Source organism: Alosa pseudoharengus, unplaced genomic scaffold, assembly GCF_046254945.1.
Source record: "Alosa pseudoharengus isolate Yale_2024_CS ecotype anadromous, Long Island Sound unplaced genomic scaffold, YU_APseudo_1.1 YU_APseudo_1.1_scf_16, whole genome shotgun sequence".
NCBI classification, from domain to species: domain Eukaryota; kingdom Metazoa; phylum Chordata; class Actinopteri; order Clupeiformes; family Clupeidae; genus Alosa; species Alosa pseudoharengus.
In genome coordinates this window covers 18546205-18567463 of record NW_027468630.1, presented here as the reverse complement: position 1 = coordinate 18567463, position 21259 = coordinate 18546205, and the positions used below count along the sequence as shown (strand labels likewise).

Genomic DNA, 21259 nt, shown 5'->3' with positions numbered 1-21259 from the left:
GCCATCCTGCATACCATAAATTAGCGTTTTTTTGTCTTTCTTGTTTGGATTGCACAACTTATTGTGTCAAATGTGCGTCTTCAAGACGCATGCGACCTATGCTCTTTTACTTCATCTTGCCCAAAGTCTTGTCAAATGTCATGTCATTATTCCACATCAGGCTACCAGTCAGGCTCAGCAGTCAGGAATACACAAACACATTTTTTTGACAATTATGGAATTCAGTCAACAGTTTTCACCGATTTAACTTTTTATTTAAAACGCGTTCTGTGTTGTTCATCCCGTGATTCCGTTTCTTCTTTCAAAGGTTCATTCATTTTGTGCAGCTTGAGTCTAACTTCAAATTGATGTCTTTATCCCTTCTGGGTCAGAAACTAATGACGTTCTGCAGTCGTAATGGAATCAACTTTTATCTCGTATATTACCCCACTAATAATGCCCTGAATGGTATGAAACTTCTACAGTAGTACAACTATGACCTTTAGTCCAATAACGAGGCATTAGAAAGTTTGTAAGTGCACCAGGAGTTTTAAGGAGTTTATTTAAATAACACTTGCCTGATTATCTGCTACTATACCGCTGTGTCGACGTTTCTTCCGTGATTTGGGAAAAGCCCGTAAAAGTAATAATGGTGTCTGCACCTATGATTAGCAGTGACTGGTGTGGCCTGAACTGTGTTTTGATCTAGACCCCAAATATACATGAAAAACGTCTAATATTTTGTATATATGTTTTTGCAGCAGTGTAATGGGGCCGACTTCACAGTGCTTGGGGATCTTGTCAGGTGTGGTTTGACAGACACAGAGACTTGTCTAAAGGCTGTGACGCTGGCAGTTTCTGGAGATACTGTGAGTACTACTTGCTAATGTTGACATATAAAACTTCTCCACTCATGGTTGACAATACCAAATTTGTTTAATTTTGTGGAAAATTTGTATCTATTTTTAGATCACATCAAATTCAGTAGTTACATACATGTCATTTAAATGATTTTGTCTTCATTTTCTAGGTGATTAATATCCAGCCCAATGGAAAAGTTTTTGTTAACAGGATGTACTCGCAGTTGCCCCTGTCTACAGGTTTGTTGCTGGCACATAATGCTGGAATTAACAGCCTAAAATGGTCATGACTGGTTTATTTGGTAATGCATTCATAACATGGCGTTCTTTGATTACTTTTATAGCTGGAGTGACGATTTTTGAAGCATCCACATTTTTCATCATTGTTCAGACCTCAGTTGGCATTCAGTTGGAAATTCAGCTGTCCCCGATCATGCAGGTGTACATCACAGCAGATTCTAAACACAAGCAAAAGACATGTGGTATGTACCAATGTAATGAAACGCAACAATGTCCAACAAAGACCTTCAGATGGGCCTAATTCAGTTACTCTCAATGCACCCACAGGTCTATGTGGAAACTTTAACAACATTCAGGCTGATGATTTCTTGGCGATGAATGGAATTACTGAGGGAACAGCATCAGGCTTTGCCAACACCTGGAAAACAAGAGCCAGCTGTCCTGATGTGAAGAGCAGTTTGGAGAACCCCTGCAGCCTGAGCATCGACAATGGTAAAAATAGCATGACAAGCTTGTTGATGTGTTTGCAAAATGCATGCTAAGGAAGGCCAGGATAATAAGCTGATGAATACGGTTTTCTTATCATTACAGAGAAGTATGCCCAGCAGTGGTGCTCCCTGCTCACAGACCCTGACGGCGTGTTTTCCCCATGCCACAGTGAAATCAACCCAGACATCTACAAATCGGTTTGTCCTTAAGCATACTATGGGGCATATTTTTTATCTAAAACGCATGATCTGAAGCATATTGTTTAAGTGCATTTAGGGTGTGTCCAGGCCACATTTGATAATTTGACAGTGGAGCAAGTGATCGGATTCCAAGTGTTCAGATGCCAGGCACATGGTTCAAATAGGCTGTTCATATGATCAGATTCCAAAAATAATTCAGTGGAAATGCATGGATTCCAGTTGCTGCTACTGGAAGAAACTGGAATCCATGCATTTCCACTGAATTATTTTTGGAATCTGATCTCTTATCATACCTGTTCATTCTTACTCGTCGCTCGACTTATCGTGACTAAATTCAAGATGGCTGCAAACGCTAAACTTCGTGAAGATACTGTCTGTATAAATCGTCTTGTAAGTAAACTACCAGTGCTTTTTCAAAGTTCTCAATGTCTCATTTTAAATGTCAGGGCCCTCGGAAGTCTACCAATGAAGTGTGGAGATACATTGAGCCTCGTAAATGGTGTAAAACAGTGATTTATTTGCATGGCTAGCCGAAGCACCACCATTGAAAAAGCTGTTGGTAGCATCGGCTAACTAGCGCCAGATTTTGGAGTGCAGGGGACAAGCCGAGATGGGCTATGAGACATACGTTCACACTCGGTATCATGTTTCAATACACTTTAGGTCAATATCACACCGGAATTCTCCTTTAAGTCATAAGCAACGACAAAACAGTGTCTTACACACTGTTATTTTACGTTTACAGTACTGACTGATGAGGTTATAATCGAAAACAAAGCAACACTTACCCTAATAATATTCAAATGACTGCATAAAAAGCCTAAGGACTTTCATCCAAGCACAGTAGTAGAGTCTTTGTGTTACGTTGTGAGGGGGTCGTTGCTAAAGGGCAGATCACTAGTTATACTTCTTGACAATGCACTCTGAAAAAAACATTGTGATACTGCACATGTCATTTTAGACCAAGTTTTTCTTGGTCAGTGGCATTATCATTTTCAGTGGTGCCAAAATAGCAATTTGTGATCATGCTGTTGACCACACATTGTGCAAAGACAGTTGCGTCACGTCTGGCACTGCGATGCACCAGGTGTAAGATAGGGCCCTAGAGGTTTTGTCAACTAGTCGACTAGTTAAAAATCACTAGTCTGTGCTGTAAACAGCAATCAACTAGTTGTGGGCAAATGTAGGGAAGTATTTCACCAAAAATGAAACTTGTTTCACAGTGACATGTTAGTTGTGTACAGCTGTACTTAAGTACAATAAGGACATGTCTGCTATGGATCTAAGTATCTTGCTTAAGGCACCAAACCCCTTCAGCCGTTTCTACTGGTCGGGGTTCGAACCGGCAAACCTCCTGTCTGAAGTCTAAAGCCCTAACCAGTAGGCCACGGCGGCCTAATGCATAATGTTAGCGCTAGCATGGTGCAAATATGCATGGTGCATACTGGTGCAAAACGACTAGTCAACTAGCCAACAACTATTATGAAAAACTTGTCAACTAGCAAATATCAGCAGTCGTGAAACCTTTAATACACACGTTACAACATCAACTGCAACAGTTATGATCACTATGAGTAGAGGCATGGCAAACCAAATTTGATTTAGATTTTTTTGGTGATTTTCTGCTGTAGAACTGCATGTACGACAGCTGCAACTGTGAGAAAAGTGAGGACTGCATGTGTGCTGCTCTCTCATCCTATGTGCATGCATGTGCAGCTAAAGGCATCCAGCTGAACGGGTGGAGAGACACAACCTGCAGTGAGTGAGAACACAGCATCCAACACAAAACAGTAATTTACCTGTGTAGATATTGCTCTCATGACACCATGCTATGCGCAGTTCACGACAGTCACCTTGGCCCATGGACATTTCATTTTGAATGCAATCTCTGAACTAATTTCACTTATGTAATGTATTTTTTGTTATTGTTTGTTATGTCTTAATGTCTGTGTGTAGAGAGCTTTGTGTTATACTCTGTGCATGACAAATGCACTATATAAAGAAAGTACTTACTTACTGACCTACTCATTGTATTATATAATGCAGAAATTGGTGCTGAAAACATCTTTTTTTGTCTTCAGAGAAATATGCCAACAACTGCCCGAGCAACATGGCGTATGCCTACAGCATACAAAACAGTGACCGCACATGCCGTTGCTACAGCGATCCTGACTTCACCTGCTCAGCTACATTTGCACCTGTGGATGGATGCATCTGTGAAAAGGGAACATATCTGGACGAAGGTGGGACATGTGTTGCACCAGCCAACTGCTCCTGCTACTACAAGGGCCAGGTGATTCCTCCAGGGGAGGTCATCAGCAAGGACAAGGCCACATGGTAAGAAGCTGTTTACTTCTTTTTGTGAAAACATCATGAAAAACGTGTTAGCTTTGCATTCTGATCCTTTATCTTCTGCAGAGTATCCCAGTACTCTGCAAAATGCTATAGTCTTTCTGTTGGGGTTTCCACTTCATATTAATTGATTGTGAAAGAAGATTCACTATGATGGGGAAATCCCAAATATTAAAGCATTTCTCTATTCACTATCTAACTTTAAATTACATAATTTCATAAATGAACAGGAGAATCCGCACTTCATCAAACCATTGGATCTCAGAGCAGGGACAGGGACATATTTTTAATATGGTGCAAACAGACTAACGTCAGGACTCGTAGCCAGGAAAAAATAATGTATGAATGGCACCTTTAAATGGTCAGCCTACACGTAATTGCCAGTCTCTTATTGTTCAACATGTCAATACACACAGCTTGTTTGACACCACAATATAAGAAACAATTAATAGTTATCCAAAAGAAATTGCATACAGAACCAAATACACAAAGTCATGGAAAACAAGACAAATTCATTTCTTAATGTAGACCATATGGCTCTATGGTGTTTTGTGTAAATATCCAGCAAGTTTGTCTGCGGAGGAGTTTGTTAACAATATCACTGCCTCTTGACAATGTGGAGATTGTCTCAATGCCCTGAATTTTGAGAGAAGCATGATTATTATTCAGCCGTGCCCTTGTGTAAGTTAGATTTTTTGATTGAACTGCGTTCTTATGTTCGGCTTGTTTCGTTTGTCCAACATACAATAAACTACACGTACGTACACTATGTGAGTGCTGCTGCAATTGATGAAATTATTGATCTTCAAGCTTTTGCTTGTGTGCGGATGTTTGAGGAATTGACCGATCGGAGCAATGGGCACAGTGACCATATTAGTAAAACCCTGTAAGGGGGGGGGGGGGTGGTAGGAAACCAGGAGGGGGGAGAAGAGGGTGCATGTCTGTCTGAGTGAACTATGTGGTCTCTGATGTTATGTTACCTGCACATCTGAAGATGATCACTGGCGGTATAGCAGAAATTTCTTAGAGGGATGGATTTTAGAAATATCCCAATGTAAATAGTGTGTTTGATCTTGCTCACTCTTACTGTATGTTAAATCCTGTAGAGAAGCAGGACTGGGGAGGAGCGTGAGACTTGAGTTTTTTGGTTCGAAGGAAGTGTCAAAGAGCCTGCTGCTCGTTGAACGGCTATCTGTAAATACTGTTCTGAATAGCCTCTAGCTGTAAAACGTTCTTTCATAAAACAATGGCTTTTGGATGAAAATCACCAGGCCTATCTGAGCTACAATTTCTGTGCTATCTTAGAAACTGGCCAGTGAGAATATTTTTAATGGAATGTTTAGGTTGGTTGCTGTTGTAGTAGTAGTAGTAGTTTGCAGTTGCCCATTTCAACCTTTGTAAATGGTTAGATCTAGAAAATGTCCATGTCCACAAGGCTGTAGCTACTTCTTTGCAAATGTCAAATTATCTGTTGTAGAGTTCAAATACTGAAAAAAATCATTAAGTTTGTTTGCAGTTCTTTTCCTTTTTTGTTTGAAGTTTTGTGAGTGCCCATACAAATTGAAGGCCATAAGTGATCTCATCTGACAGACATTAGGCATTGAAAGATTGCACCAGAAAATAAATGACAAATTTAGCACACCTGCAACAATTCTGTCTTTAATAAGCAGTTTAGCCTCATTTTCTGAAGATAAATAAATAAATATTTGAGGTGCATTATTTGCGGGCCACCTTCTGCTAAATATAATACCCTATGGCCTTGAAACACATGTTTGATTTAGGGCTGAGAGATACAGAATATATTTGTCTTTCTTTACTTTACTTAACAGTGGATGTTGCAGTGGAACGGAAAATTTCTGCATTTTTGATTGAGGAAAAACAAATATACAAGCTGGTGTAATTTCCCAATTTGTTGAGTTGATACCGCCTAGCCCTATAGCCATGACCCCTCCTCAAGACTGTGTAACATTTACACAGATTTCTGGATGATTTTTTTTCCAGAAGAGTGCCTTTAGTTTGAAAGATGGAGACTTTTTGTGTATACTCCGTTGTGGTCATTTAAATTTCTCATGAAAATGTTTCTTCTTCTTCTTCTTAATATTTCAGCACATGCAAAGCTGGTAAACTCAGCTGCATGGGAGAAACTACACATCTTACTCGTAAGTCCATTTTTACAGCCATTACAAATGGTATACAGTCAGAAATATATGGTGTGATTTTGTGACAATGCCTATACCAATAACAGTAAATCAGATAGCTGACCTTAACCGACCTCATCATACACTGAAATAAGTGAGAAAGATCATGTGAATGTGGGATAACATCTCTAATCTGTCAACAGCATGCCCAGCCCCCATGGTGCATTTCAACTGCTCTAATGCTGACGCGGGAGCCAAAGGTGCTGAGTGTCAGAGGAGTTGCAAAACCCTGCATATGGCCTGTGTGAGTGTTGGGGAATCCCTTGCTAGTTCTTACTTAGGTTTAACCTGAGAGTGGTGATCTCCCACTTTACACCCTTGAGAAAATCTCACCCATCCCCAGCTTCTGTCTATCAGAACTATACTTTGTTCTTAGAGTCTGTACCATTTCCCCTCACTTAGGAAAAGTAATGTACTTTGTCTTAGTAATGTACTTTTGTTTGTTGAAACAGATCAGCGCTGAGTGTGTCTCAGGCTGTGTGTGTCCTTCTGGTCTGGTCTCTGATGGAAAAGGTGGCTGTGTAAAGGAGGACCAGTGTCCCTGTTACCACAATGGAGCTCAGTACAAAGCTGGAGACAGCATCAAGGTTGACTGCAATGAATGGTATGGTTGTAAGTCCACCTTTTATTATCGATAACAGTACAACTGTTTGGAGACTTTTTTTCTCTAAATATCTTCCCTTGTTTGGAAACAGCACTTGCAAAGACACAACATGGGACTGCACATCGAACTTGTGCCATGGCACCTGTGCCATCTATGGAGATGGACATTACATCACTTTTGATGGGAAGAGATTCAACTTTGATGGGAGCTGTGAATACATCCTAACTGAGGTGTGTTGTTGTGTCCCTTGTTTTGAGTGCAAGCGTTGAACAGACAAAGGGGCATGAGGAGCAGTTCACTAAATTTGACAAAGTGTGTACAAAGGGTTTACAATCACAGACCGCACCTTTAACGCATTTTACAATTTTTTGCTGTTTGCAGAATTATTGTGGACATGGAAGTACTAATGGAACCTTCAGAGTCATCACTGAGAACATTCCATGTGGAACCACAGGAGCGACATGTTCCAAAGCCATCAAACTGTTTTTGGGGGTGAGGACACATTTAAATGACTGTAATGGTGAATGGCTGCTATATGAAGTCCAGAAACCTGATGATGTTTGCTGTCCTCTTTTTGAATGCTGTCCTGTTTGTAGAGCAATGAGTTGATACTGACAGATGGAGGTTACCAAGTTGTTAAAAGAAATTCAGGAGCAGAGGTGCCCTACCAGATCCGCACAATGGGGATCTACCTTGTGATTGAAGCTAACAATGGTCTGATTCTCATGTGGGACAGAAGAACAAGTCTCTTCCTTAAGCTGAGTCCAGATTTTAAGGTGAGGATCACTAATATTTGTGTAATTTTTGGATAGTGTCAATAAATGGAATGAATAAATGACAGTTTTTGTTTTTCACTGATCACTTTATTCTTTTTAAAGAGTCATGTTTGTGGCCTTTGTGGAAACTATGATGGCAATGCTAACAATGACTTTGGCACAAGAAACCAAGGACAGGCCATTCAGTCTCTGGAGTTTGGAAATAGTTGGAAAGTTTCTCCAAGCTGCCCTGATGCAAAACGGATCCAAAGTCCCTGCACATCCAACCCTTACAGAAAATCTTGGGCTCAGAAAAAGTGTAGCATTATCATAAGTGAAGCATTTGCATCATGCCATTTTCAGGTAAGATGAATGTAACTACCGTAAATCCTCAAATTGTGACTGGGGTCTTTTATTTACTTTACGCAAAGTACAGGTCTTTATTTGGGGCAGGCTTATATTCAAGGCAGGCCTTTATTTCTTATTAGGCTTCTGTTGTAGAATTTTATTCTTAGAAATAAAGTAGGCTAAAAGGCTACTCATAAAATAACAACTTGCCAGACACGCCTTCATGAACAATAACAAATTAGCGTAAATAACAGCAAGTTAAGGATATTTTTTTTTCTAACACGTTTTTGTTGTGAGACATGCGTTTCGTTTGGAGCGTATACAGGCTATTAAAAGCAGAAGTTTTTCGTTTTGGTTTGGGATTTAATTTACTGTTGGACTGTTTGATATTGCTAAATGTTGGGACTGATGGACACTGACATCTGGGGGGTATTTGAAGGTTCACTATTAAGTTTCATGTAGTTGAAAGAGTGTCCACAGGATTTCCAGGAAAGGCAGCCGTTTTCATTTTATTGAACGTGCGCTGTGCTTTAATGAAAATCTTATTGCGTAGCCAAGTAACTTAAATTGAGTTAAATTGAGAGTAATTTTTTAATGATCTATGATTTAGGCCTACTTGTTGTATTAAATCCATAGGCTGGAATGCCTCAAGGCAACAACTGTGTTTAAATGTAGTAGGCCTGTAACTGCTTCAGCCTCTGGCAAGCTCAGAAGGGGGTGGCAAGCTACTGGTAGATTGACAGCGACATGATGGAGACTTTTCATTGGCAACAGTAGGCTTGCAACCTTAAGGCCGACAGCCTATTAAACCAACCAACAATATAAAATATTAAAAAGAGCTAGTTTCTTACATTGAGTTAAATCGAAACAATATCTTCTAGTGCTCGTGGACTGATAGCCCTACTAGTCGGCAATTATTACCCCGGCTTGTATTTGGGGCCCGGCCTTTATTTGTCCGAATCGACCATGACCCGACTATTATCCGAGGTCCGGCTATAAATACAATCCCGGACATAATTTGAGGATTTATGGTATTGCTGCTTCTTGGATCTTTAATGAGCCCCTCTTGTTCTCCCTGTGCAATTCTTGTGTGCTTAACTGGCATATCTTTCCTGACAAGGTGGATCCTTCTCCATTCTATGATGCCTGCGTGAGTGACTCATGTGCCTGTGATAGTGGTGGAGACTGTGAGTGTTTCTGCACTGCAGTGGCCGCTTATGCAGCCGCCTGTAATGAAGCTGGAGCCTGTGTAGCCTGGAGAACCCCAAAGATCTGCCGTAAGTAATAACAACATATCTCTAGAGTACTCCCACAGTTATATAAGTATTTTATACAAGTTTTCAAATGGTAAGTTCAGAGTGATCTTTGGACAGTGACACAATTGTTATACTTTTGTTTCTGTAAACCACCAGAATGGATCTGAAATTAAGCACTCAGGAAATGTTTGATGCGTAGATTTTCAGCTTAAATTCAACGAGCTGAACTAAAATATTACATGTACATTAACCATTTAAGAATAAAAGTAATTTTTAAACATTGTCTCCCCATTTTTGAGGCTCAAAAGTAATTGGACGAACAAACATTACTATAACTAGATGTACAAAATATGACCACTGCCAGTCCTGAACATTATCTCCCCAATAATAAATCATACTTGTCAATTTGTCTCAATCTCCTACTCCATCCCCTACTCTTGCAACTTTTGTGTATGTAAATTAGTGTGTACATATGTACGTTTGTGTGACGCCCCTCTGCTCCCCCCCTATATGCCGTTTTCCGTGGTGGCCACACGGGCAGGTTGCTGGCTTGCAGTGGGGAGACTAATTAAGGGAGATTGGCCTCACCTGGCGCAGTGAGGAGACTAATTAAGGGAGATTGGCGACGGATCAAAATGAAAAACAATGGTTCCCTGTCATGCTTGTGGGGCTACATGCCCATCAAGTTTCGTGTACCCAGTCTTTCAGTGTCCCGGGAATCGTTGACACAAAATTTTTGAAGAAAAAAAATCCGGAAGACATAATAATAATAACTATTACATTTTTGTGAAAATCCATTTGCACTATTTATGCAAATAGTAATCTATGAAGTTGAAAATGGTGTGGCCCTGACCTGTGATCATTTTCTAATCCTGTCTAAATAATTTCCCAATGGCTTGTCCTCTCATTGCAGCTCTCTTCTGTGATTACTACAACCCACCTGGTGAGTGTGAGTGGCACTACAAACCCTGTGGAGCTCCATGCATGAAGACCTGCAGGAATCCCACTGGGCAGTGCTCTCAGCAGATACCAGCGCTAGAGGGTAGGAAAGACATCACACCACACACATTTAACATACTGTGTATGCTTGAACGTCCACTTTCATAAAGGTGTTGTACTCATTTTAGTGTAGCTTCCCAGTTGTTTACTTAATTGAAACAGGCAAAATATCAATTAAGCGTTTTCTGGTTCACACTCCATTTGTTGAACCGTTCAGAACAATTCGACCTAAGATAAATCAGTTCAAAACCTGAAAAATTATGTTTGGAGCTGCTACCAATAATAGTTGTTTTTTCCTGTGAACCGAAGTGGGTGTGTCATTCGACAGGTTAGTTATGCATGCTACACCCTCTGTTGATGCATCCTGGGTTCCATTCAAAACTAGTGGAAATGCAGGCTGGTTCACTAGATAGCACCAAGGTTCAAATAATTTGGAATAGAACCGGTTCAAGAACCAGAATTAAAAACGACTAGTAAGAGCTGATTTATTTCTTGTGGGACAAAGAATGACGTCCAAAAGATCACATTTGAACGCATCATTGTGCATTGGGAAAATACTTTTTTCAAGACAAGAATTTTTCCTTTGGGTCAAAACAATTGTAATCACTGTTAATAGAAGGGCATTTTATCTTTGATCATAAGGATCTTCCAACATTGTATGAAAAAGTTTATTCTGCCCCTTCACCCTCAGGTTGTTACCCTCAATGTCCTGCTGATGAGCCCTTTTTTGATGAAGACACCATGAAGTGTGTACAGAGGGAGAAATGTGGTTGTTTTGATAGTAATGGCAGACACTACAGCAATGGAGAGAAAGTCCCTTCCACAGCAAACTGTGAAACATGGTATATAAGACAAAGTATATTAAACAACAAATGCACATGAGACGACTGGATAACTTAGACATTAAACTTATCTTTTATCTTTCCACAGCCAATGCATTTCCACAACCATCAGCTGCAAATTTGATGCCGCAGGTGAGAATTGCTTTATTGAATTGTACACTGCAAAAACTGCTTATCTAACAAAATCTAACCAAGTGTTATTAATCTTATATCAAGATAAGAAAAACTAGTTGGTATTGTTTTCAGTATAAAGAGACTTACCTAGCGCTTTCTTGTGAAATCATTTGACTTAATTCACTAAAAATAATTCACTTATTTTAAGATATCTTATCTTGAAAACAAGCAAATTTGTCTGCCAGTGCGTTAAGCAAATTTGTCCTAAAAACAAGCAAATTTGTCTGCCAGTGCGTTGAGCAAATTTGTCTTGATAAGACTCCTTAAAATAAGTTAAAGACTTCTTAAATTAAGTCAAAATGATCTTTTGAGAGGGCTCTAGGTAAGTCTTTTCATACTAAAAACTAGATTTTAGATTTAAAATTAGATTTTTTAATCTTAATATAAGATCAATAACACTTGGTTAGAATTCATTTTTTGCAGCGTATTGAGTCTCTGTTGTAAAAATGCATTACTAGAGCCAGATTTTGATCAAATAAAATTATATTGTATTTGCAGCTTGCACCTGTCTATACCATAATAAGGTTTACCACATTGGCGAACATATATATAACACTACCGATGGAATGGGTAGCTGCTTCATAGCTGTTTGTGGAGAGAATGGGACTATTATTCGGTCAATTTATCCTTGTCCCACAACCCCAACAACAACAGTGCCATCACCAGTGTTTACCTCCACTACTCCAGGTAAGTGCACATACTGTATACTAAAGTTCAGCAGTTTTTTCCTGCAAAATATTGTTAATAAGGGGCAATGGAACACATATACATTTGCATAGAAAAATATACATATTTTGATGGTCTATTTTTTTAAAAACTTGCTCAACCAAACCATTGAGTTGGGTGTAATGGGTCACTATTGTAAATAAATGGGCATGAAGGAACTATAATTTCAAACACTGCCAAATTATAGAAATTGGAGATTAAGGACACAAAAATGCTAATTAAAGCCACTAGAGATGACATAACAAGGAATTACCAGTGCATGAAAAATATAGTATATTCATTGTTGAGATATAGCATTCACAAGAATGGGCCTTTTTTATGGTTACAGTGAACTTGAACATTAACCTTTTATCATCATTTTTCCCCATTGTTTTTTTCCTACAAAGGGCTAAACAACAAATCATAGATTTTTTTTAAAACATTGAGTGCAGTTCAAGTAATACCAGAATTACTAGATTTGTGTTTTGTAATCAATTATGCTTCTTTTATGTCAACAGAAACAACAGAATATATCTCAACTGACTACACAACACCCACTGTCCCCCCAATAACATCAACCCCATATTGCAAAGTATGTACTTGGTCAAAATGGATAAATGTTGATTATCCACAATTTGGCCCTGGAGGAGGTGACAATGAATCAATTAGTAATATCATTCAGAAGGGTTACAAAATATGTGAAAGACCAGTTAATGTCAGTTGTCAAGCAGCCCATTATCCAAAGGTCCCTCTGTCAGAACTGGATCAAAAAGTGACCTGCAACACTGAAGTGGGATTAATTTGTAAAAACATTGATCAAAGCCCAGTACCGATGTGCTTAGATTATGAGATAAAGGTTGAGTGTTGTAAGATGGAGCCATGTCCAACAACAACAAATACTCCAGCTCCAATGCCAACACCAACAACAACATCCACCACGACCACAACAACAACTCCATTAACAACACCTCCATTAACAACACCCAGTACACCTATCCCACGCTGTACCTGTGAGTGGTCTGACTGGATTGACCTGGGACCCCCAACACCTGGCACTGATGGAGGAGACTCTGTATCAATCTCACAACTCATTAATTCTAGACGAATTGGCTGTGAGCAACCCAGAAATGTTGAATGCAGGGCCAAGCTGTACCCAACTTTACCACTCTCTCAAGTGGGACAGGTAGTCACATGCAATCCATCTGTTGGACTTGTTTGCTTGAACAAAAACCAAGGGCTCCAAAAGATTTGCTTTGATTATGAAATTCGAGTGCAGTGTTGTGGGCCATGTCCAACAACAACAACAACAACAACACCGTCAACTTCAACAACTACTCCCACGACCACAACGACATCTACTACATCTACCAGCACCGTAACATCGACAACACCTAGTACACCTATCCCAATTTGTACCTGTGAGTGGTCTAACTGGATTGATCTCGGTCCTCCATCATCTGGCCCTGATGGAGGAGACTCTGAATCAATTTCTCAACTCATAAATTCCAAACGTATTGATTGTCCACAACCAACAGAAGTTGAGTGCAGGGCTAAGATGTATCCAACATTGCCACTTTCCCAGTTGGGCCAAGATGTCACTTGCAATCCATCGGTAGGAGTTGTTTGCCTGAACAAAAACCAGGGAATTAATCAAGAGTGTTTCGATTATGAAATCAGAGTACGCTGCTGTGGACCATGCACAACCACTACCACTACAACACCCACAAGTACATCAACTCCTTCTACACCTACAACTCCAACATCAACAACAACCTCCACAACAACTACAACCACTGAAACACCCTCAACAACTGTACCAACGACACCGTCAACTTCAACAACTACCCCCACGACCACAACGACATCTACTACATCTACCAGCACCGTAACATCGACAACACCTAGTACACCTATCCCAATTTGTACCTGTGAGTGGTCTGACTGGATTGATCTCGGTCCTCCATCATCTGGCCCTGATGGAGGAGACTCTGAATCAATTTCTCAACTCATAAATTCCAAACGTATTGGTTGTCCACAACCAACAGAAGTTGAGTGCAGGGCTAAGATGTATCCAACATTGCCACTTTCCCAGTTGGGCCAAGATGTCACTTGCAATCCATCGGTAGGAGTTGTTTGCCTGAACAAAAACCAGGGAATTAATCAAGAGTGTTTCGATTATGAAATCAGAGTACGCTGCTGTGGACCATGCACAACCACTACCACTACAACACCCACAAGTACATCAACTCCTTCTACACCTACAACTCCAACATCAACAACAACCTCCACAACAACTACAACCACTGAAACACCCTCAACAACTGTACCAACGACACCGTCAACTTCAACAACTACCCCCACGACCACAACGACATCTACTACATCTACCAGCACCGTAACATCGACAACACCTAGTACACCTATCCCAATTTGTACCTGTGAGTGGTCTGACTGGATTGATCTCGGTCCTCCATCATCTGGCCCTGATGGAGGAGACTCTGAATCAATTTCTCAACTCATAAATTCCAAACGTATTGGTTGTCCACAACCAACAGAAGTTGAGTGCAGGGCTAAGATGTATCCAACATTGCCACTTTCCCAGTTGGGCCAAGATGTCACTTGCAATCCATCGGTAGGAGTTGTTTGCCTGAACAAAAACCAGGGAAATAATCAAGAGTGTTTCGATTATGAAATCAGAGTACGCTGCTGTGGACCATGCACAACCACTACCACTACAACACCCACAAGTACATCAACTCCTTCTACACCTACAACTCCAACATCAACAACAACCTCCACAACAACTACAACCACTGAAACACCCTCAACAACTGTACCAACGACACCGTCAACTTCAACAACTACCCCCACGACCACAACGACATCTACTACATCTACCAGCACCGTAACATCGACAACACCTAGTACACCTATCCCAATTTGTACCTGTGAGTGGTCTGACTGGATTGATCTCGGTCCTCCATCATCTGGCCCTGATGGAGGAGACTCTGAATCAATTTCTCAACTCATAAATTCCAAACGTATTGGTTGTCCACAACCAACAGAAGTTGAGTGCAGGGCTAAGATGTATCCAACATTGCCACTTTCCCAGTTGGGCCAAGATGTCACTTGCAATCCATCGGTAGGAGTTGTTTGCCTGAACAAAAACCAGGGAATTAATCAAGAGTGTTTCGATTATGAAATCAGAGTACGCTGCTGTGGACCATGCACAACCACTACCACTACAACACCCACAAGTACATCAACTCCTTCTACACCTACAACTCCAACATCAACAACAACCTCCACAACAACTACAACCACTGAAACACCCTCAACAACTGTACCAACGACACCGTCAACTTCAACAACTACCCCCACGACCACAACGACATCTACTACATCTACCAGCACCGTAACATCGACAACACCTAGTACACCTATCCCAATTTGTACCTGTGAGTGGTCTGACTGGATTGATCTCGGTCCTCCATCATCTGGCCCTGATGGAGGAGACTCTGAATCAATTTCTCAACTCATAAATTCCAAACGTATTGGTTGTCCACAACCAACAGAAGTTGAGTGCAGGGCTAAGATGTATCCAACATTGCCACTTTCCCAGTTGGGCCAAGATGTCACTTGCAATCCATCGGTAGGAGTTGTTTGCCTGAACAAAAACCAGGGAATTAATCAAGAGTGTTTCGATTATGAAATCAGAGTACGCTGCTGTGGACCATGCACAACCACTACCACTACAACACCCACAAGTACATCAACTCCTTCTACACCTACAACTCCAACATCAACAACAACCTCCACAACAACTACAACCACTGAAACACCCTCAACAACTGTACCAACGACACCGTCAACTTCAACAACTACCCCCACGACCACAACGACATCTACTACATCTACCAGCACCGTAACATCGACAACACCTAGTACACCTATCCCAATTTGTACCTGTGAGTGGTCTGACTGGATTGATCTCGGTCCTCCATCATCTGGCCCTGATGGAGGAGACTCTGAATCAATTTCTCAACTCATAAATTCCAAACGTATTGGTTGTCCACAACCAACAGAAGTTGAGTGCAGGGCTAAGATGTATCCAACATTGCCACTTTCCCAGTTGGGCCAAGATGTCACTTGCAATCCATCGGTAGGAGTTGTTTGCCTGAACAAAAACCAGGGAATTAATCAAGAGTGTTTCGATTATGAAATCAGAGTACGCTGCTGTGGACCATGCACAACCACTACCACTACAACACCCACAAGTACATCAACTCCTTCTACACCTACAACTCCAACATCAACAACAACCTCCACAACAACTACAACCACTGAAACACCCTCAACAACTGTACCAACGACACCGTCAACTTCAACAACTACCCCCACGACCACAACGACATCTACTACATCTACCAGCACCGTAACATCGACAACACCTAGTACACCTATCCCAATTTGTACCTGTGAGTGGTCTGACTGGATTGATCTCGGTCCTCCATCATCTGGCCCTGATGGAGGAGACTCTGAATCAATTTCTCAACTCATAAATTCCAAACGTATTGATTGTCCACAACCAACAGAAGTTGAGTGCAGGGCTAAGATGTATCCAACATTGCCACTTTCCCAGTTGGGCCAAGATGTCACTTGCAATCCATCGGTAGGAGTTGTTTGCCTGAACAAAAACCAGGGAAATAATCAAGAGTGTTTCGATTATGAAATCAGAGTACGCTGCTGTGGACCATGCACAACCACTACCACTACAACACCCACAAGTACATCAACTCCTTCTACACCTACAACTCCAACATCAACAACAACCTCCACAACAACTACAACCACTGAAACACCCTCAACAACTGTACCAACGACACCGTCAACTTCAACAACTACCCCCACGACCACAACGACATCTACTACATCTACCAGCACCGTAACATCGACAACACCTAGTACACCTATCCCAATTTGTACCTGTGAGTGGTCTGACTGGATTGATCTCGGTCCTCCATCATCTGGCCCTGATGGAGGAGACTCTGAATCAATTTCTCAACTCATAAATTCCAAACGTATTGGTTGTCCACAACCAACAGAAGTTGAGTGCAGGGCTAAGATGTATCCAACATTGCCACTTTCCCAGTTGGGCCAAGATGTCACTTGCAATCCATCGGTAGGAGTTGTTTGCCTGAACAAAAACCAGGGAATTAATCAAGTGTGTTTCGATTATGAAATCAGAGTACGCTGCTGTGGACCATGCACAACCACTACCACTACAACACCCACAAGTACATCAACTCCTTCTACACCTACAACTCCAACATCAACAACAACCTCCACAACAACTACAACCACTGAAACACCCTCAACAACTGTACCAACGACACCGGCAACTTCAACAACTACCCCCACGACCACAACGACATCTACTACATCTACCAGCACCGTAACATCGACAACACCTAGTACACCTATCCCAATTTGTACCTGTGAGTGGTCTGACTGGATTGATCTCGGTCCTCCATCATCTGGCCCTGATGGAGGAGACTCTGAATCAATTTCTCAACTCATAAATTCCAAACGTATTGGTTGTCCACAACCAACAGAAGTTGAGTGCAGGGCTAAGATGTATCCAACATTGCCACTTTCCCAGTTGGGCCAAGATGTCACTTGCAATCCATCGGTAGGAGTTGTTTGCCTGAACAAAAACCAGGGAAATAATCAAGAGTGTTTCGATTATGAAATCAGAGTACGCTGCTGTGGACCATGCACAACCACTACCACTACAACACCCACAAGTACATCAACTCCTTCTACACCTACAACTCCAACATCAACAACAACCTCCACAACAACTACAACCACTGAAACACCCTCAACAACTGTACCAACGACACCGGCAACTTCAACAACTACCCCCACGACCACAACGACATCTACTACATCTACCAGCACCGTAACATCGACAACACCTAGTACACCTATCCCAATTTGTACCTGTGAGTGGTCTGACTGGATTGATCTCGGTCCTCCATCATCTGGCCCTGATGGAGGAGACTCTGAATCAATTTCTCAACTCATAAATTCCAAACGTATTGGTTGTCCACAACCAACAGAAGTTGAGTGCAGGGCTAAGATGTATCCAACATTGCCACTTTCCCAGTTGGGCCAAGATGTCACTTGCAATCCATCGGTAGGAGTTGTTTGCCTGAACAAAAACCAGGGAAATAATCAAGAGTGTTTCGATTATGAAATCAGAGTACGCTGCTGTGGACCATGCACAACCACTACCACTACAACACCCACAAGTACATCAACTCCTTCTACACCTACAACTCCAACATCAACAACAACCTCCACAACAACTACAACCACTGAAACACCCTCAACAACTGTACCAACGACACCGTCAACTTCAACAACTACCCCCACGACCACAACGACATCTACTACATCTACCAGCACCGTAACATCGACAACACCTAGTACACCTATCCCAATTTGTACCTGTGAGTGGTCTGACTGGATTGATCTCGGTCCTCCATCATCTGGCCCTGATGGAGGAGACTCTGAATCAATTTCTCAACTCATAAATTCCAAACGTATTGGTTGTCCACAACCAACAGAAGTTGAGTGCAGGGCTAAGATGTATCCAACATTGCCACTTTCCCAGTTGGGCCAAGATGTCACTTGCAATCCATCGGTAGGAGTTGTTTGCCTGAACAAAAACCAGGGAAATAATCAAGAGTGTTTCGATTATGAAATCAGAGTACGCTGCTGTGGACCATGCACAACCACTACCACTACAACACCCACAAGTACATCAACTCCTTCTACACCTACAACTCCAACATCAACAACAACCTCCACAACAACTACAACCACTGAAACACCCTCAACAACTGTACCAACGACACCGTCAACTTCAACAACTACCCCCACGACCACAGCGACATCTACTACATCTACCAGCACCGTAACATCGACAACACCTAGTACACCTATCCCAATTTGTACCTGTGAGTGGTCTGACTGGATTGATCTCGGTCCTCCATCATCTGGCCCTGATGGAGGAGACTCTGAATCAATTTCTCAACTCATAAATTCCAAACGTATTGGTTGTCCACAACCAACAGAAGTTGAGTGCAGGGCTAAGATGTATCCAACATTGCCACTTTCCCAGTTGGGCCAAGATGTCACTTGCAATCCATCGGTAGGAGTTGTTTGCCTGAACAAAAACCAGGGAAATAATCAAGAGTGTTTCGATTATGAAATCAGAGTACGCTGCTGTGGACCATGCACAACCACTACCACTACAACACCCACAAGTACATCAACTCCTTCTACACCTACAACTCCAACATCAACAACAACCTCCACAACAACTACAACCACTGAAACACCCTCAACAACTGTACCAACGACACCGTCAACTTCAACAACTACCCCCACGACCACAGCGACATCTACTACATCTACCAGCACCGTAACATCGACAACACCTAGTACACCTATCCCAATTTGTACCTGTGAGTGGTCTGACTGGATTGATCTCGGTCCTCCATCATCTGGCCCTGATGGAGGAGACTCTGAATCAATTTCTCAACTCATAAATTCCAAACGTATTGGTTGTCCACAACCAACAGAAGTTGAGTGCAGGGCTAAGATGTATCCAACATTGCCACTTTCCCAGTTGGGCCAAGATGTCACTTGCAATCCATCGGTAGGAGTTGTTTGCCTGAACAAAAACCAGGGAAATAATCAAGAGTGTTTCGATTATGAAATCAGAGTACGCTGCTGTGGACCATGCACAACCACTACCACTACAACACCCACAAGTACATCAACTCCTTCTACACCTACAACTCCAATATCAACAACTAACTCCACAACTACTACAACCACTGAAACACCCTCAACAACTGTACCAATGACACCGTCAACTTCAACAACAATATCGACAACAACTGCCCCCACGACCACAATGACATCTACTACATCTACCAGCACCGTAACATCTACAACACCCAGTACACCTATCCCACACTGTACCTGTGAGTGGTCTGACTGGATTGATCTCGGTCCCCCTACACCTGGCCCTGATGGAGGAGAGTCTGTATCAATTTCACAACTATTCCATTCTCGACGTATTGGTTGTGGACATGCTACAGAAGTTGAATGCAGGGCAAAACAGTTTCCCAATATGCCACTGTCCGAAGTAGGCCAGGACGTGATATGTATTCCATCTGTTGGACTTGTTTGCTTGAACAAAAACCAAGGGCTCCAAAACATTTGCTTTGATTATGAAATTAGAGTCCAGTGTTGTGGACCATGTCCACCAACTTCAACAACGACCACAATCACAACACCTTCAACCACAACAATGATTACAACAACTCCATCAAGTTCAACAGGTACAACTGTACCTACATCTACCACCCCATTTAATGTGATTACCGGCACAACTAGCACCTATGTTACACAACCTCAGTGTACTGGATGTGAACTCCAAAATGGAACAATTTACCAACCAGGCAAGAGATTTTTTTTATTTATATATCAAGCACATACTGTATGTGAGAATTTCTGCCATTTAATTTTTTTAACCAAAGTTAATTTTTTACACAGATTCTGTTATTTATAGTCATACCGATCTTGGAGGATGTACTTACTTTGCCCATTGCCTTAAAAACTGCACAATAAAAAAGGGCATGTTATGTAGCTCCACCAGTGCTCCATCCACAACTCGTTCAACTTCAACAACAACTCCTTCAACTTCAACAACAACTCCTTTAACTTCAACGACTCATTCAACTTCAACAACGACTATTTCACCAACAACTCATTCTACTGACTGTTATCCCAATATAAAGGTATTGTCAATGAAATCAGTCTGTTCATTTTCTTGTAAGGATTTTCGACTGTCAATAGACTGACTGTAATTTTTCCCTATTATTTCTGTGCAGAGTGGAGAAACTTGGGTATCCGCCACTGATAAGTGTATGCTAGAAACATGTTTCAATGGTGAAATCATCAAGCACCCTAAGAAATGTCCACCTCAACCACCGCTTACATGTGTTAATGGCCTCCAACCAAAGACTGTTCCTGATGGATCAGGCTGCTGTTTCAAACAGGAATGCCAATGTGAGTATTTCCAAAATCAAAATCAAATCGGTTAATGATAATAATCACCCAGATAGAAGAAATACTCTTTTCTGATTGGTTAGTAGGATGGCTATTAATTCTGTA

The 21259-nt window shown here is 41.5% G+C and overlaps 1 protein-coding gene across 1 annotated transcript in view; it reads left to right on the top strand.

Annotated features, from left to right (window-relative positions):
• Nucleotides 1–21259, top strand: part of LOC143125243 (mucin-5AC-like) — a 31782-nt gene that overhangs the window by 6394 nt on the left and 4129 nt on the right. The window contains exons 11-33 of the mRNA XM_076286584.1: nt 741–833; nt 949–966; nt 1010–1079; nt 1184–1321; nt 1407–1571; nt 1671–1765; nt 3400–3526; nt 3850–4105; nt 6227–6279; nt 6462–6562; nt 6771–6922; nt 7014–7152; nt 7304–7414; nt 7519–7698; nt 7801–8040; nt 9146–9302; nt 10195–10323; nt 10972–11122; nt 11211–11254; nt 12844–13113; nt 13278–13376; nt 13537–20126; nt 20324–20432. Of these exons, the coding sequence (XP_076142699.1) occupies nt 741–833; nt 949–966; nt 1010–1079; nt 1184–1321; nt 1407–1571; nt 1671–1765; nt 3400–3526; nt 3850–4105; nt 6227–6279; nt 6462–6562; nt 6771–6922; nt 7014–7152; nt 7304–7414; nt 7519–7698; nt 7801–8040; nt 9146–9302; nt 10195–10323; nt 10972–11122; nt 11211–11254; nt 12844–13113; nt 13278–13376; nt 13537–20126; nt 20324–20432 (9487 nt within the window). The remainder of the gene's footprint in view (nt 1–740; nt 834–948; nt 967–1009; nt 1080–1183; nt 1322–1406; nt 1572–1670; nt 1766–3399; nt 3527–3849; nt 4106–6226; nt 6280–6461; nt 6563–6770; nt 6923–7013; nt 7153–7303; nt 7415–7518; nt 7699–7800; nt 8041–9145; nt 9303–10194; nt 10324–10971; nt 11123–11210; nt 11255–12843; nt 13114–13277; nt 13377–13536; nt 20127–20323; nt 20433–21259) is intronic.